Consider the following 14,785-nt stretch of genomic DNA (forward strand, 5'->3'; position numbering starts at 1 on the left):
TGGCCGGCATGACTGCATGGAGTGCCATTACCTTTCCGCAGAAGTGGTACCTATTGATCTACTCACACTTACATGTTTTCAAACTGCTGGGTTGGCAGAAGCTGGGCCTAACGGTGGGAGCTCACCCTGCTCCTTGGATTTGAATTGCCAACCTTTCGGTCAGCAAGTTCAGCAGCTCAGCTATTTAACCTGCTGCACCACCACAAGAATCACACAAATCTGACCAGGATCAAGGAATGGATGTACTGAAAAAAAAATGAGATTACAGAAGGCTTTATATGTTCCATTCATCTTGAAATATTATGACCAGGACTTGGCCCTGCAGTCCATAGATGTGAATGGGGAGATTGTGGCGCAGCTATGTAACAAAAATTGAAAACATTTCTGTTCCTGCTTTGAAAGTGTGATTTCCTGTTTCATTGAACGGTACTTACTTTGAAAGGCATTGTTATCTAGCTGCCATAAATTATGTTGAATTGGTTGAGACTCTGTGAGATATTCATTGAAAAACTATAGAAAAAATGTGCTTCAGGATGTCTCACTAAAACAAAGTTTTTGCAGTTTAATAAACCTTTTCCATGTTTTTTTATGATAGAACCAATTAGGAAATGACATTTATAACCCAGGAACAAAAATAGTGTTACATAGTGTTATGCTTCTATAGCAGGCGTGGGCAAACTTTGGTCCTCCAGGTGTTTTGGACTGCAACTCCCACAACTCCTAACAGCCTTAGGACCCTTCGTTTTCCCCCTCAGCTGCTTAATTGATGACATCACCATGCGACAACAGGCATGCTGAAGGCACATACTACATGAAATATTAAATTGTTTGTTTTGTTTTTTTGTTATTTTGTGGCTCTCACATAACATACTTGAAAGCTCCATCACAGAGTGGTAATAATATTTATTTTCATCATTTTTTAAACTGGTAGATCCATTCCTAGTAGTATTTAACTTTCTATATGCATCTCTGATAATTTGTTATTTAACACTATTTTTTTAAGCTAGAAAATTTATGCTTCAGTTAATTTTTTTGGTAACAGTTCACAATTTAAATTGAGTCATCAAATGAGTGACTAAGGTTTGAGTATGGTAATTAATTAATTAATTAAGAAACAATTTTAATGTGAATAACATGGATTTCAGGGTCTCTGTTACATTTTGATTATTTTACTCTCTAAATAGTTGTAACTAGATCTTCATTTTCTCTAATTACTGCAGTGTTTTTTTCTGAAGCTTTTGGAAGGCTTATGTGCTTTCTTCAAGAATAACTATTTGTTAGTTTTCTCTCTTTAGTCTTGCTATAAAATCTTATGATTGTCTTTTATTGTTGTATTTCCATAAATTTCCTCAACCCTTTCTGGATTATTTTTAAGCACTTTTGGAATTTTGCCTGGAGGGGCCTTTAAAAATACTATTTGGATACTTTGGACCTTTTTGTTAAATACATCTAAGAATTTATTGCAAAAATAAATATACGTTGCTCTTGGCTAAAATGTTACAATGCTCAACTTTGTTGGACTGGGATGAATTCTAATTCAAATTGAGATATCTGATGTACTTCCTTAATTTTTTAAACTATTGGTCATCTGTTATGCCCTGTTAGAATGTGTGTGTGTGTGTTTTTTTAACTATTTTATAATTGTGCTAGTTACATAATAATTGTCTTCAATTGTTATTACTTTCCAGGATACAACCTAATCATTTTTATTATAATTTCTGGCCTTTAATTTCTGGGCCAGCTTTAGTACAGCAGGTCAGTCACCAACTGCAGCCGCAATAAATCTTGCCAGCTGAAATGTTGACAGTTCAAAGCCAGGTCAGGGTAATTCGGCATCTTTTGGAGGCTGTGCTTGGTTCCGGCCACAGCGGGTGCTGTTGCTCCATTTCCTTGCCAAAGAGTGTTCTTTGTAAACTTTCTTCCGAGACACCATGCCTAAAATACCTTCCTGCTTAATGCAGTTCCTATTCCTCTACTCACATTGCTGTTTTTGATTCGCTAGTTGGGGAGCTGGGCTGAAGGTCAAGTGCTCACCCGGCTTTGAACTGTCAACCTTTCGGTTGGCAAGACTTACTGTAGCTGCAGCTGGTGATTACTTGCTATGCTAAAGCCGGCCCTGCCTGATGTCTGTTTGCAATCCCATTAAGCAAATGCAAACATACTTTACTGGAACAATCACTTTCATACCTTGCCACAGTTGTGCAATGCTGGCATGTTGTTGAGATAAAACACAATGCAGTAAACCTCATTGAAAGGTGTTTCCATCCTAACGTAATTACTCTTTTCTCAGCTTCGTATCATAAAGTATTGATCACAGGACTAGCGATATCTTGACTAACCATCTAACACAGGCATAGCATTGGTCCCTATTTTGCCTAGAATACTTCGGGGTCACTTTCCATTGGAAGAAAAGACCTCTGCTCTGTCTACAAAGTGTGTAAAACATGGCAAAATTATTGGAAATGACAACCTTTTTCAATTTTTTTATTCAGTCTAACAACTGAAACTATTACCTAGCATAATTATATCTGGTTGTATGTCACAAGAGAAGAATCTACTCTAAAGGGTTTTTGGCTCTTCTCTAAAAGGTCATGCTTTTTTAAAAGGTATGATCTCCAAAAGGGGTTTTTCTAAAAGATTATGAATGCCATTTTCCAATAAATAAAATAAAATAAAATTTTCCCCATCTCCTAAGGTGTTTAGCCTGCAAACAAAATGACTATGCAGTTTGCATGTGGGTGACTGGGAATGCATCTCTCCAGTGTCCTCTTGACAGTTGACTTCCATAATCTAGATCTTAATGTGCACTTTCTCAGTGTATAATCTTGGAGGAAAGGCTTATGGGCTGCTGCAGTAGTGAAGCAACAAGCAGATTAGCAATCTCATTCAAACAACAGGCTAGTATGTTGTGGCTTGTTAGGTGTCCTCATGACTTAACATGATGGTATGTGCACCACCCATTCTCCTTTAGATGCAGACAGTAACGGTAACTACAATTAAAAGCTGGCATTTGCACAATGTATTGTTGAAAGCTTTCATGGCTGGAATCACTGTGTTCTTGTAGGTTTTTTGGGCATTATGGCCAAATTCTAGAAGCATTCTCTCTTGACATTTCACCTGCATCTATGGCAAGCATCCTCAAGGTTGTGAGGTCTGTTGGAACTGGGAAAATTGGGTTTATATATTTGTGGAATGTCCAGGGTGGGACAAAGAACTCTTTTCTGTGGGAGGCAAGTGTGAATGTTTCAACTGGCCACCTTGATTAGCATTTGATGGCCTGGCAGTATTTTTGGTGTGTTGTCAAAGGCTTTCATGGCCGGAATCACTGGGTTGTGGTAGGTTTTTTTCTGGCTATATGGCCACGTTCTAGAAGCATTTTCTCCTGACGTTTCGCCTGCATCTATGGCAAGCATCCTCACTTCCTCTGAGGATGCTTGCCATAGATGCAGGTGAAATGTCAGGAGAAAATGCCTATATAACATGGCCATATAGCCAGAAAAAACCTACAACAACCCAGTTTATTGGTGTGGCTTGTTAGTGCCTGGGGGAAACTTTTGTTGGGAGATGATTAGCTGTCCCTGATTGTTTCCTCTCTGGAGTTTCCCTGTGTTTGAGTGTTGTTTTGCTGTTATAATTTTAGAGTTTTTAATACTGGTATCCAGATTTTGTTCATTTTCATGGTTTCCTCCTTTCTGTTGAAATTGTCCACATGCTTATGGATTCTCTGTGTAATCTGACATGATGGTTGTTAGAGTGGTCCAGCATTTCTATGTTCTCCAATAATATGCTGTGTCCAGGTTGGTGCATCAGGTACTCTGCTATGGCTGACTTCTCTGGTTGAAGTAGTCTGTAGTGCCTTTCATGTTCCTTGATTCATGTTTGGGCAATGCTGCGTTTGGTGGTCCCTATGTAGACTTGTCCACAGCTGCATGGTATACTGTAGATTCCTGCAGAAGTGAGAGGATCCCTCTTGTCCTTTGCTGAACGTAGATATATAAACCCAATTTGTTGGATTCCCACTTTTCCTAGTTCCAGCAGACCTCACAACCTCTGAGGATGCTTGCCATAGATGCAGGCGAAACATCAGAGAGAATGCTTCTAGAACACGGCCATATAGCCCAAAAAATCCTACAACAACCCATTTGCACAATGCTTTCTAGAGTTCAAAGCTCTCTATGAGTATCGTTGTGCGCTTTGAGATTTGTGCCCCAATTTTTTGAGCCATGGTTGGTTGAATCCATGGATGCAGAAATTTCGGCAAGATCCAGATAAGGATATATGTGGAGATCAAGCGCAGCGATGGACGAATACATGAAGGTATGGCAACATCTCTTAATGAAGATAATGGAAGTGTTATAGTTGAATGGATTGAAAATGGTGAAACTAAAGGAAAAGAGATTGACTTGGAGAGTATATTTTTGCTCGACCCAGACCTTGCTCCTGAAGATAATGATCCCAGGCCAGATACACCACCACCTTCACCACCTTCAGCTAAAGTAAACAAAATTGTGAATGCAGAAATTTATGGACACAGTTATAATAAGCAGTTTTATGTCGTAAAACATACCAACCAACCTTGGGGCACAGACTACTACTACATGTGAATCAAATAATAGAATCACAGAGTTGGAAGAGACCTCATGAGCCATCCAGTCCAACTCCCTGCCAAGAAGCAGATATTAAAGTAAGTCTAGTTGCAGTATTGTTTACAGTCCCTTCTTGAAAACTGTGGTGGTTTTAGCTTGGTTCACTCTGCCATCCCATCCCATCCCATCCCCCAGTCACGTTTCACACAAAACCAGTTCACCCAGAAGCGATTTTAACAAGCCTCAGCTCTTCCCTGGCACCTTCCACACTATTTCCTCCCACAAAACTGGAGGCCTCACCTTTTCAGATCTCTGCCTTGCATTAGTAACCAAATTACCTGCCGCCCACCCATCCCCTTTCACACATATGGGAGTGCCCAGCCTCATTAGCTCTGCTTCCAAGCTGAAGCCAGCTATTTTAAGGAAAGGGGCTGAAACCTCTGAAGGCTTATGCAGTGGCTGGATCTGCCACATCTTAATTGGCATTCACCCATTCCTTGAGGGGGTAATGCAAATCGGGAAGATGCGAAAGGAAGATTCTTGGTTGAAGGCTCCAAAAGATCCAGTGAAGTCCTTTCTATTATTTCAAGGATGGCAAGATACCTGCACACCTGTGATCAAATATTTATATGCCAAGCTCAAAGACTGTTGTCAGCTCTGTGACTAAGAGGCCTAATAATAAGCAATAACATGCCATAGCACAGTCGGTGTTGAAATTGAGCAACATGTAAAATGTTCTTGGAATTCAGTTTCTAGAAACTTGAGCTATCATTGCCAATGGAGCAGTGCCCCCAGTGATGCAATGTGCCGGCTGGACTGCTAAGTGATAGGTTGGTGGTTCAAATCCGGGGGGCAGGTTGAGCACCCTCTGTCAGCTCCAGCTCCCCATGTGGGGACATGAAAGAAGCCTCCCACAGGATGGTAAAAACATCAAACATCCAGGCATTCCCTGGACAATGTCCTTGCAGATGGCCAATTCTCTTATGCCAGAAGTGACTTGCAGTTTCTCAAGTCATTCCACACACACACACACACAAAATTGCCAATGGAGAGGAATTCTGGGTGTTGTAGCTCCACAGCATCTGGAGGGCCACACAAAATGGGATTAATAATAATATAATATTAATAAATAAATAGCAGCAACAAAAAAGGAAGAGCCCAAGCTCACCTGGAAAAGGTGGAGGGATAATCTTATATATGTTGTTTATGTTGTTGCCTATAGTATTTGCATTAAACTTTCTGTGCAGCCTTTGAACCTAACAGATCAGTGTTATAATATTTCAACAATTTACAGTGTTATTGCATATGGTCCAGTCACGAGTATGTCTATGTACAAATATGGATATCTCGTACTAGAGCAGTTGTTGATCATTTCCTCCCACAGAATCTGAGAAACCCAGAAAGCTTGTTAAACTGATTAGATAAAGTTAAGTACATTAAGTTGCACAGTACAGACATCTTTAAAAATAGCCAGTTTCTGACAAGCATCTGAATGAGCCAAAACTAAACAGCTGATTCAAATTCAATTTGTTTATAGTCATATGCTTACAACCCTGTAATTAGCATGGATAACTTTTATAGTATATCCAAAAGCACATTACAGCCATGCTGCTCATGCTATCTGATGTTCAGGGCTAGCAATTTCTTGTCTAATGTCTCAGAGACTGATACTATATTTGTGGCAATTGGCTAGAAGAGTTTCTTTCTTTCTTGGAAACTCTCAGCAGATAATCTATCAATCACTCATTGGTGAACTTGTGCACATCCCCAGATTATCATTTTGGGTAGCACTGCATTATAAGTTTTCACTGCATGGGCCCCTTTCCTCAGAACAAATAACATCTACAGCGGCATATGCAGCAAACTTAATGATTTACACGCACTTACATGCACATATTTGGTAGATCCCACCCCTCAATTTTATTTCAAGCAGTCAGAGATACAATACTGTGGGCCTTCTACTCATTTTCTTCCCCCAAATAGAACCTTTGTTTCTTTCAATGGTCATATACAAGTTATTTATTTATTTATTTGCCATATTTATATACCTCCTTTCTCAGCCCGGAGGTGACTCAAGGCGGTTTACAATCGGCATAATTCAATGCCCCAAACAACATAAAATATAGTTAAAACATTAACATATAATATAAACTATATAAAGCAATAAAAACAATCATACAAAAGTTCTTCTTGCAGAGTTAAAACCAACAACACCATAAAGGTAAAGGTCTCCCCTTGACATTAAGCCTTGTTGTGTCCAACTCTGGGGGGGGGTGATGCTCATCTCCATTTCTAAGCCAAAGAGCCAGCGTTGTCCGTAGATACCTCCAAGGTAATGTGGCCATCATGACTGCATGGAGTGCCATTACTTTCCCACCGGAGCGGTACCTATTGATCTACTCATATTTGCATGTTTCCAAACTGCTAGGATAGCAGAAGCTGGGGCTAACAGCAGGAGCTCATTCTGCTTTCTGGATTTGAACTGCTGACCTTTCGGTCAGCAAGTTCAGCAGCTCAGCGGTTTAACCCTCTATGCCAGTGGTTCTCAACCTGGGATCCCCAGATGTTTTTGGCCTTCAACTCCCAGAAATCCTAACAGCTGATAAATTGGCTGTGATTTCTGGGAGTTGTAGGCCAAAAACATTTGGGGACCCCAGGTTGAGAACCACTGCTCTACGCCATCGGGGGCTCCAACAACATCACAATGCAAGTAAAATCATCGTGCTTAATCATATAAGTATGCATTTATATCTTAAATACTTCCAAACAATTATATGAATAATTACATGCCAATAAGAACTCAAGAAAACCTGAATTAAATCGGACTGAAGTCTTATCTACTGGCAGCATCAAGGTCAAAAAGTGGCCACCCAGATACCCAAGGGAAGCCCACAAGCAAAACATGAGAGAAATAGCCTACCCTCTTACTCATGTTCCTCAGCAACTGATATGTGAGAGGCAATGGAGATGCCAGAATGGATGTCTAAGTAACATTGATACATGGAAGTAGAAGGGATTCGCAATCATTTGTTCAGGAGGACTAACCAAGTGCATGTACGAATATGCAAGAGGCGTGACATCCAATATCATATGTAACAGACCTGGTGCTGGAAAACATTTATCATATATACTCTAGTATAAGCTTTTTTAGCCTGAAAAGCCCCCCTCGGCTAATACTCGAGTCAAGGTTATTGATTATTTTACTCTGTTATTACTACTATTATTATTATTATTACATTTATTACTTTACTCTATCATTATTATTATTACGTTTATTATTTTACTCTATTATTACTGTTACTATTGCATTTCCATTATTTTACTCTATTATTATTTGAAACACAACAAGAAAAGTGCATAGCAAACAAGATCACTATGTTGGCTATTGTACTGAATCACACGTTGGACACTTCCCAAGTGTCTAGGACTGTGTCATGTATCAGCGAATAATGCATGCAAATCCCAGTAAGGTGGTCTTTTGCAGCTGGCAGATGGTAATTTTGTCAGTGCCAATTGTGTTTAACTGTATATTATTTTACTCTATTATTATTATTGGAAGGATACATAAGCACATTTACATTGAAGGTTAGAATAATGGTTTAGTCAGAGTTGGACAGTCTTACCTTAAATTGCAATTTTATGTAAATATTCAAAAACATTTAACCTACTGATGTCTCTATTAATGTAATTTTATTGGTTATCTATTTTTATTTAGAAATTTACCAGTTGCTGATGCATTTCCCACCCTCGGCTTATACTCGAGTCAATACGTTTCCCAGTTTTTTGTGGTAAAACAGGTGCCTTGGCTTATATTCGGGTCGGCTTACACTCGAGTATATACAGTACATTCAAGGTAATTCAAAGTGGCAGATCCAGACATTTCTCTGTTTTGTTGTTTGTGTTTCATACCAATTACATGACTCCCTTGATGTGTGTGACAGAGAGGAGCACTACTTTAATACTATTTGCCGAAAGAATAACAGATACACAAAGCACATGGTGAGGGTTTAAAGTGCACACTTTTATTTTCTATTACAAAGGCTAAAAGAAGCATATCTGTCTTATTAAGAACAGTAAAGTTGTTAGAACATCTATGTTATTATCTTGGTTATTAGACCTTGTGAAAGGCATTATTAATTTCTTTGTAATAGTAATAGTAAAGCGTGGTATTCTTAATATATATTAATACAAAGACATTTCGAAGGACTCTTCAACTTATTACAAGTCTAGCTTGAAATGGAGCATCTCCTTTCACTGCCTATACTTCATGACTGTATTTCCTAAGATACCATGATTGAAGGAACTTGGTTAATGCAGTATTCCATTCAATCATATTCTTCCCATTTGTGAAGTCCTTTGTTTTCCAAATATCTTCAGTAAAGAAGAAAAAAAGGCATTGCTAATATTTTTGAAGCACGCTTTGCATTTGTTAACAAATGCAACCAGTGACCTAATTTTACATATCATTTTCAGATGTGCCTGCTTTCTAAAACTCTTTGTTTTGCAAAATGGGTTATTGTAGCCAACCACATGCTGGTCCGAGAGCATTGGGCTTCCTCCTTTATTACTGCAAATCTGTGGGTGCTATGGATACGGCAGAACATTAAATTCCAGGCATTCTTCACTTCTTGGCAAGGCCTCTTTCCTTAAAGGGAAGATTTTCTTTCGCACATTCACTTCCACGGAATGTACTCCAAATCCTTCACAAAAGGGTGACTTCAGCTCAAGTTTATATATCCATTGATAAAACATTTTTTAAATCCAAAAGAAATAGTTCTCCTCTAACATTGGCTTTATTCAAACAAGAGATGCTTCATTTCAAAGCAAGTGTCCTTTTCCTTAACCCTCAATAAAAGATGCCTTTAATACCACATACATATATAATATTATATAGAGCTATATATTTAATACCTGTGTATATATGTTTTATGAGGGGGTTACATATATACACACTAGAACAAATCTGGTGACAAAATACTGCAACACCACGTATCAGGTTATCATATCAAGGAAGAAACAAAAAAAAAAATGATTTTCACTGCAATATCCAGGAATAGGTGACCCACAACCCCCTGCTCTGCCTCTTTAAATCACATCCTCTTTTCTCTCTTAATCCAAGTAGCACTGACTTGGTTCAAAAGAGGCTGCAAAGCAATTTCTTTATTACTGAATTAAAGAGGTAAGGAAAAACTGCCCTACCCTATAATCTAAATAAATCTAAATCATATCTCATAATTACGGCAGAGCAAGCACTTGTAGTTATATTTCTAGATTCAGCAGGTAATGTAACAGATTTAAGTATCGATTTCTTTGTTTTTCATCTTCTACCTGCCACAGTCTGCCATCACTTCAACCACGGAAAGCTGGTCAATCGACTCTTACAAATATTGAGAGAAATAGCACCAGCAGGTTGAGAACATTATTGATCATAACAGTCAAGCAGGCAAGAAACTACAACTCAAAAGGGTCTGTGCATGGGGAAGAAGGGGTCATTCAGCTCATTAAATTGCTTCACTTAATCCAGTCCCACATAAATTAAGACTATTTAACTGCCAAGACAGGAGACAATATATCTACTCCCTTAAAATATAAAAATCTAGGTCAATGGAAAGGATATAACATTATTTGAAAGGTTTCATATTAAATTCCTAAACAATCAAATAATGAGAGGAATATATAGTAATATTGTGCACCAAAATGGGTGTATTCCATTAGTGAGCGAGATACATATATGACCACTGTTCACAGGCACCCCGTACACAACATCTTGTTATGCCCTTCCTTCCAAATATGGCAAAAAGCATCTGTATCTGCTCTATAGAGAAAAAAATTAGGGCTCAAAAATATTTATCTCAAAAATAAACCTAAAGTAGTTTCTTCTTATATGATAGACAAGAATGAGTTAATAGGTACAGTGAAATAATATCTGATCATCAGGAAGCAAGAACAGAAAAAGGAACTTCAGAGATCTTTAACCTACTGATATGCTCCTATATAACAACATATTCCTTTATTATCATTACTTATGTTTCTTTAGTATATGTCATTTCATCTTGATTCAAAATCAATTCAGTATAAAATTCAAAAGAATACTTGGCTGGAAAAGATAGGAAAGTGGATAGTATAGTGGAGACTGCCGATTCTGCACAGATAAATCTCACCCTATTAAACCTTTGCATTTAGATCACATTTTGCCACTCTCCACCTTGGGAAGCACAGAGATATTGCAATACTGCATACTCATCCATGCAAAATACATGTATACAGCCCAAGACCTCAAGGAGAACATCAATTTAGCCAACTATGAATGAAATATATAAAAAAAATAAGTCCTGCACATTATGAATAACCTTCTTCCTTATTAAAGCTTAAGATGTGGCCATTAATCATATATTCTCAAGTGTCACAGCATGAGAGTACTTTTCTTCTTAGAATCATTTAATGGGTGGATATTCCCATTTTTGTTAAGTTTTAAAGGTTGTATACTTTACAGACTGATTCTGCTTACACAGAAGTCAGTCCAACAGAACTTAAGTCCATGGAAATATGCTCTGGACAGTAGTTCTCAACCTGTAAGTCACCAGGTGCTTTGGCCTACAACTCCCAGAAATCTTAGCTAGTTTACCAGCTGTTGGGATTGCTGGGAGTTGAAGGCCTAAACATCTAGCCTCTGGAATTATAGCCTCTGGAAGTTCATTTCAGAGGAATATTAAATATTATTGATATCTAAAATATCTTATCTTCTTCTTCTGTTAAGATAGTGAACAAAAAAATAGACATTCTGCTGAAGACTATTCTTGGATAATTTTTAAAAAATTTTTGGAAAGCATTTAGATGTAAGAAAGATTCCTTACTACCTTCTTTGCAATCTCTTAGCGCAATGGTTCTCAACCTGTGGGTCCCCAAGTATTTTGGCCTACAGCTCCCAGAAAGCCCAGTCAGTTTACCAGATGTTAGGATTTCAGGGAGTTGAAGGCCAAAACATCTGGGGACTCACAGGTTGAGAACCGATGGTTTAGTGAGACAGGTTTTTAAAATGTTTTCCCTCCTCAACTAGTACCAAATCATTACATGGCAAAATAAGGTCTTAAATCATAGTAACTGATCTCGTCAGACTTATAATATACTATTTTCTAAAAGGACACTTTCAAACCTAAATTCAGATTAATTTATTTAAATGATTTCTGCCCATTTCCACACTCATTTTTGGTTCTTAGCCTCTGCTGGTAAACATCTGCATCCAATACAAAGGGGCACCATAGGGACGGTACTGACAAACTTTTGTCACAACTGAATAGACTTTCTATTCCAACCCCAGATGTTGCAAAGAACCTAAATGTTAAGAGCTTTTCAGTTTTAAATTGTCTCTATGGAAAAGCAAAATCCAACTACTGAGCTATGCTTAGCATGCAAGTAGAAAGTCCAGAATAACAGTATGCACCCAATTTCCTTTTGAGATAACTTCTATTATGAAAATAAAAATCTCCTGTTCCCCAAAACAAACAGACTGATTATTTCCTCCAGCATAAAGCAGAATAGGAATTCACACTGGTCTCCTCACCAGATATGGATTCTTGGATAATCCAAGCAGCAGATAAGATATTGTGTTCGAATAAGAGGAAATCCTTTACTACCAGCAACAGAAACTACTGGAATTATCTCAGTACTTTCAAACAGGTTGAACTGGGAACATCTTCTCATTTATATTTTAAATAACTTTTTTTGTTATTCTTCACAGAGATCATCTTGAGCAGGCACGGGCAAGCTTCAGTCCTCCAGGTGTTTTGGACTTCAACTCCCACCATTCCTAACAGCTTCAGGCCCTTTCCTTTCCCCCCTCAGCCACTTAAGCGGCTGAGGGCGAAAAGGAAGGGGCCTGAGGCTGTTAGGAATGGTGGGAGTTGAAGTCCAAAACACTTGGAGGGCCCAAGCTTGCCCATACCTGATTTAGAGCCACTGGTAGGGATTTCTGTATGATACCAATGTTAAACAAAGCCTCACAAAGTCTCCCTTTTCTACTCTTCTTCTATATTTGCTTCCCATGACCCAGCAATATCTCAACAAAACAAGGCAGCTCAAAGTAAAAACAATATAAAATCATAGGGAATAAAAACACAAGGTTCTTTCTTACGTCTCAACTGAAAACTCTTGCCTTTTTTCAAAGAAAAAAAAAGGTTGGTGATAAAATGAAAAACATTGGTTTTAGAAAGAGAAAAGAGTTAGAAAACAAAATTCTAGAAACATTATTTTCATTGGCTGTGATGATTCAATTCGTAATTGCATCCAGCATCAGTAAATCATCTTGATTATCTAACACTCAATGACAGCTTCATGGAACAAATACTGGTCTCTTTGCCACTGCCCAGATCCTCCCCATTCCATTTCCAGTTCTGAAAATGCGCCAGTTTCCAGCCCAACCTCCCTTTGATACTAAATGTTTTCTCGTAATAGGAAGTTGTATTTGCCAAAGTCATCGTCCCTGGGGCATAGCAGCATATCCTTGCGGGCCTTGGCCAGTTTGTGTTTCATGACTTCCCTCCGATCCAACCACTCTGTCAACTCGTCCTGGCCATGAGCAAAGCAACATTTCTCCCCTTCAGGGCAGGATTTTGTCTTCTGGAATCTGCAGAACAACAACACATGGCTCAAGATACAGAAGTGTTTTTTAACAAGAAGATCTAACACATCATCTTTCTATTGCCTTCATTTGTTTCTGAAATCTGTCTATAAAGCCAGAACAAGGGGTGCAACAATCTCTACTGAACAATCTGGACAATTGTGGAGATGAACAATACCCTACAAAATGTAGCAACCACTGTGTTGTCAAAGGCTTTCATGGCCAGAATCACTAGGTTGCTGTGAGTTTTCCATGCTGTCTGGCCATGTTCCAGAAGCATTCTCTCCTGACATTTTGCCCACATCTATGGCAGGCATCCTCACAGGTTGTGAGGTCTGTTGGAAACTAGGAAAATTGGATTTATATATCTGTGGAATGCCCAGGGTGAGAGAAAGACCTCTTGTCTGTTTAAGGCAAGTGTGAATGCTGTAATTGATCACCTTAATTACCATTGAATAGCCTTGCAGCTTCAGTGCTTGACTGCATCCTGCCTGGGGGAATCCTTTGTTGGGAGGTGATGAGATGGCCCTTATTGGTCCTATAGAAAGCAGATCTAAAGGAATAGCATAGGAACAATGTTGCTCTTCATTGCCACAAAGGCAACTCAATTTATGGTGGCAATACAGTGTTCTCTCGCTCCTTTGCAGTTCGCTTACCTCGGACTCGCTGTTTCGTGGTTTTCCCTGCACGACCCTCCTCGCCTTTCCTCTCTCTCTCACACACACACTTTCCTCTCCTCTTTCCCCTCCCTTCCTCGGGCACTCATGCCACCCTCCCCTGGGAAGAGGGACACTTTCGCCTGCGTGGTCCTCCTCCTCCTCCTCTCCTTCCTTCCCTCCCTCCTTGCCTTTCTTCCTCCACTGCTTTCCCTCCTGAAGCTGTGGGAGAAAGAGGAGGAGGAGGAAGATGCTGGGGAGGAAATGGAGGGAGCTGCTGGAGCCACTGCCCCTTCAGCCAGGTCTCCTCTGGTGGCAGCTCCTGCAGAAGCAGTACGAGTCGAGCGAGAGGGAGAAAAGGAGGGAATGCAGAGGAGGAATAAATTTCCTCCTACGCTTTCCCTTCTCTTCTCCCTCTCGCTTGGCTCGTACTGCTTCTGCAGGAGCTGCTGCACTTCAACCAAGTCTCCTCTGGCGGCAGCTCCTGCAGAAGCAGCACGAGCTGAGCTGTTTATTTTTTTATTATTTATTTACAGTATTTATCTTCGGCCCTTCTCACCCTAAAGGGGACTCAGTGCGGATCACAGAAAATACATATGCAGCAAACATTCAATGCTGTTTTATACACAACTGGGCAGACAATTATACAAAGATAAGAGGTATTTATATTGGCTTTCCCCATCTTTCTGGCTTCTTGGAAGGTGTTGTGCTCAATTCTGGCCATGGAGGGTGGGTGGGGCTGTCACTCCATCTTGCTGCCAAAGAGCTAGTTTGTAACTTCCTCCTAATGGATTGAATCGCCAGCATTCCTTCTGGGTGCCTCAGAATACCTCCCTCGATTTCTTATGAGCGGTACCTATTTATCTAATAACATTTTTGCTTTTGAACCACTAGGTGTGTGGAAGCTGGGCTAAAGGCAGGAGCTC

General features: G+C 39.4%; 1 protein-coding gene across 4 annotated transcripts in view; it reads right to left on the reverse strand.

Annotated features, from left to right (window-relative positions):
- Positions 1-8,586: 8,586 nt before the first annotated feature.
- The window catches only part of ZC3H7B (zinc finger CCCH-type containing 7B), a 61,235-nt gene continuing 55,036 nt past the window's right edge, over positions 8,587-14,785 (reverse strand). For all 4 annotated transcript variants that reach the window (XM_067469176.1, XM_060777122.2, XM_060777119.2 and 1 more), the window contains exon 23: positions 8,587-13,209. In XM_067469176.1, the coding sequence (XP_067325277.1) occupies positions 13,017-13,209 (193 nt within the window). In that variant the 3' untranslated portion in view covers positions 8,587-13,016. The remainder of the gene's footprint in view (positions 13,210-14,785) is intronic.

This window comes from Anolis sagrei, chromosome 5 (genome assembly GCF_037176765.1).
Source record: "Anolis sagrei isolate rAnoSag1 chromosome 5, rAnoSag1.mat, whole genome shotgun sequence".
Lineage (NCBI taxonomy): Eukaryota > Metazoa > Chordata > Lepidosauria > Squamata > Dactyloidae > Anolis > Anolis sagrei.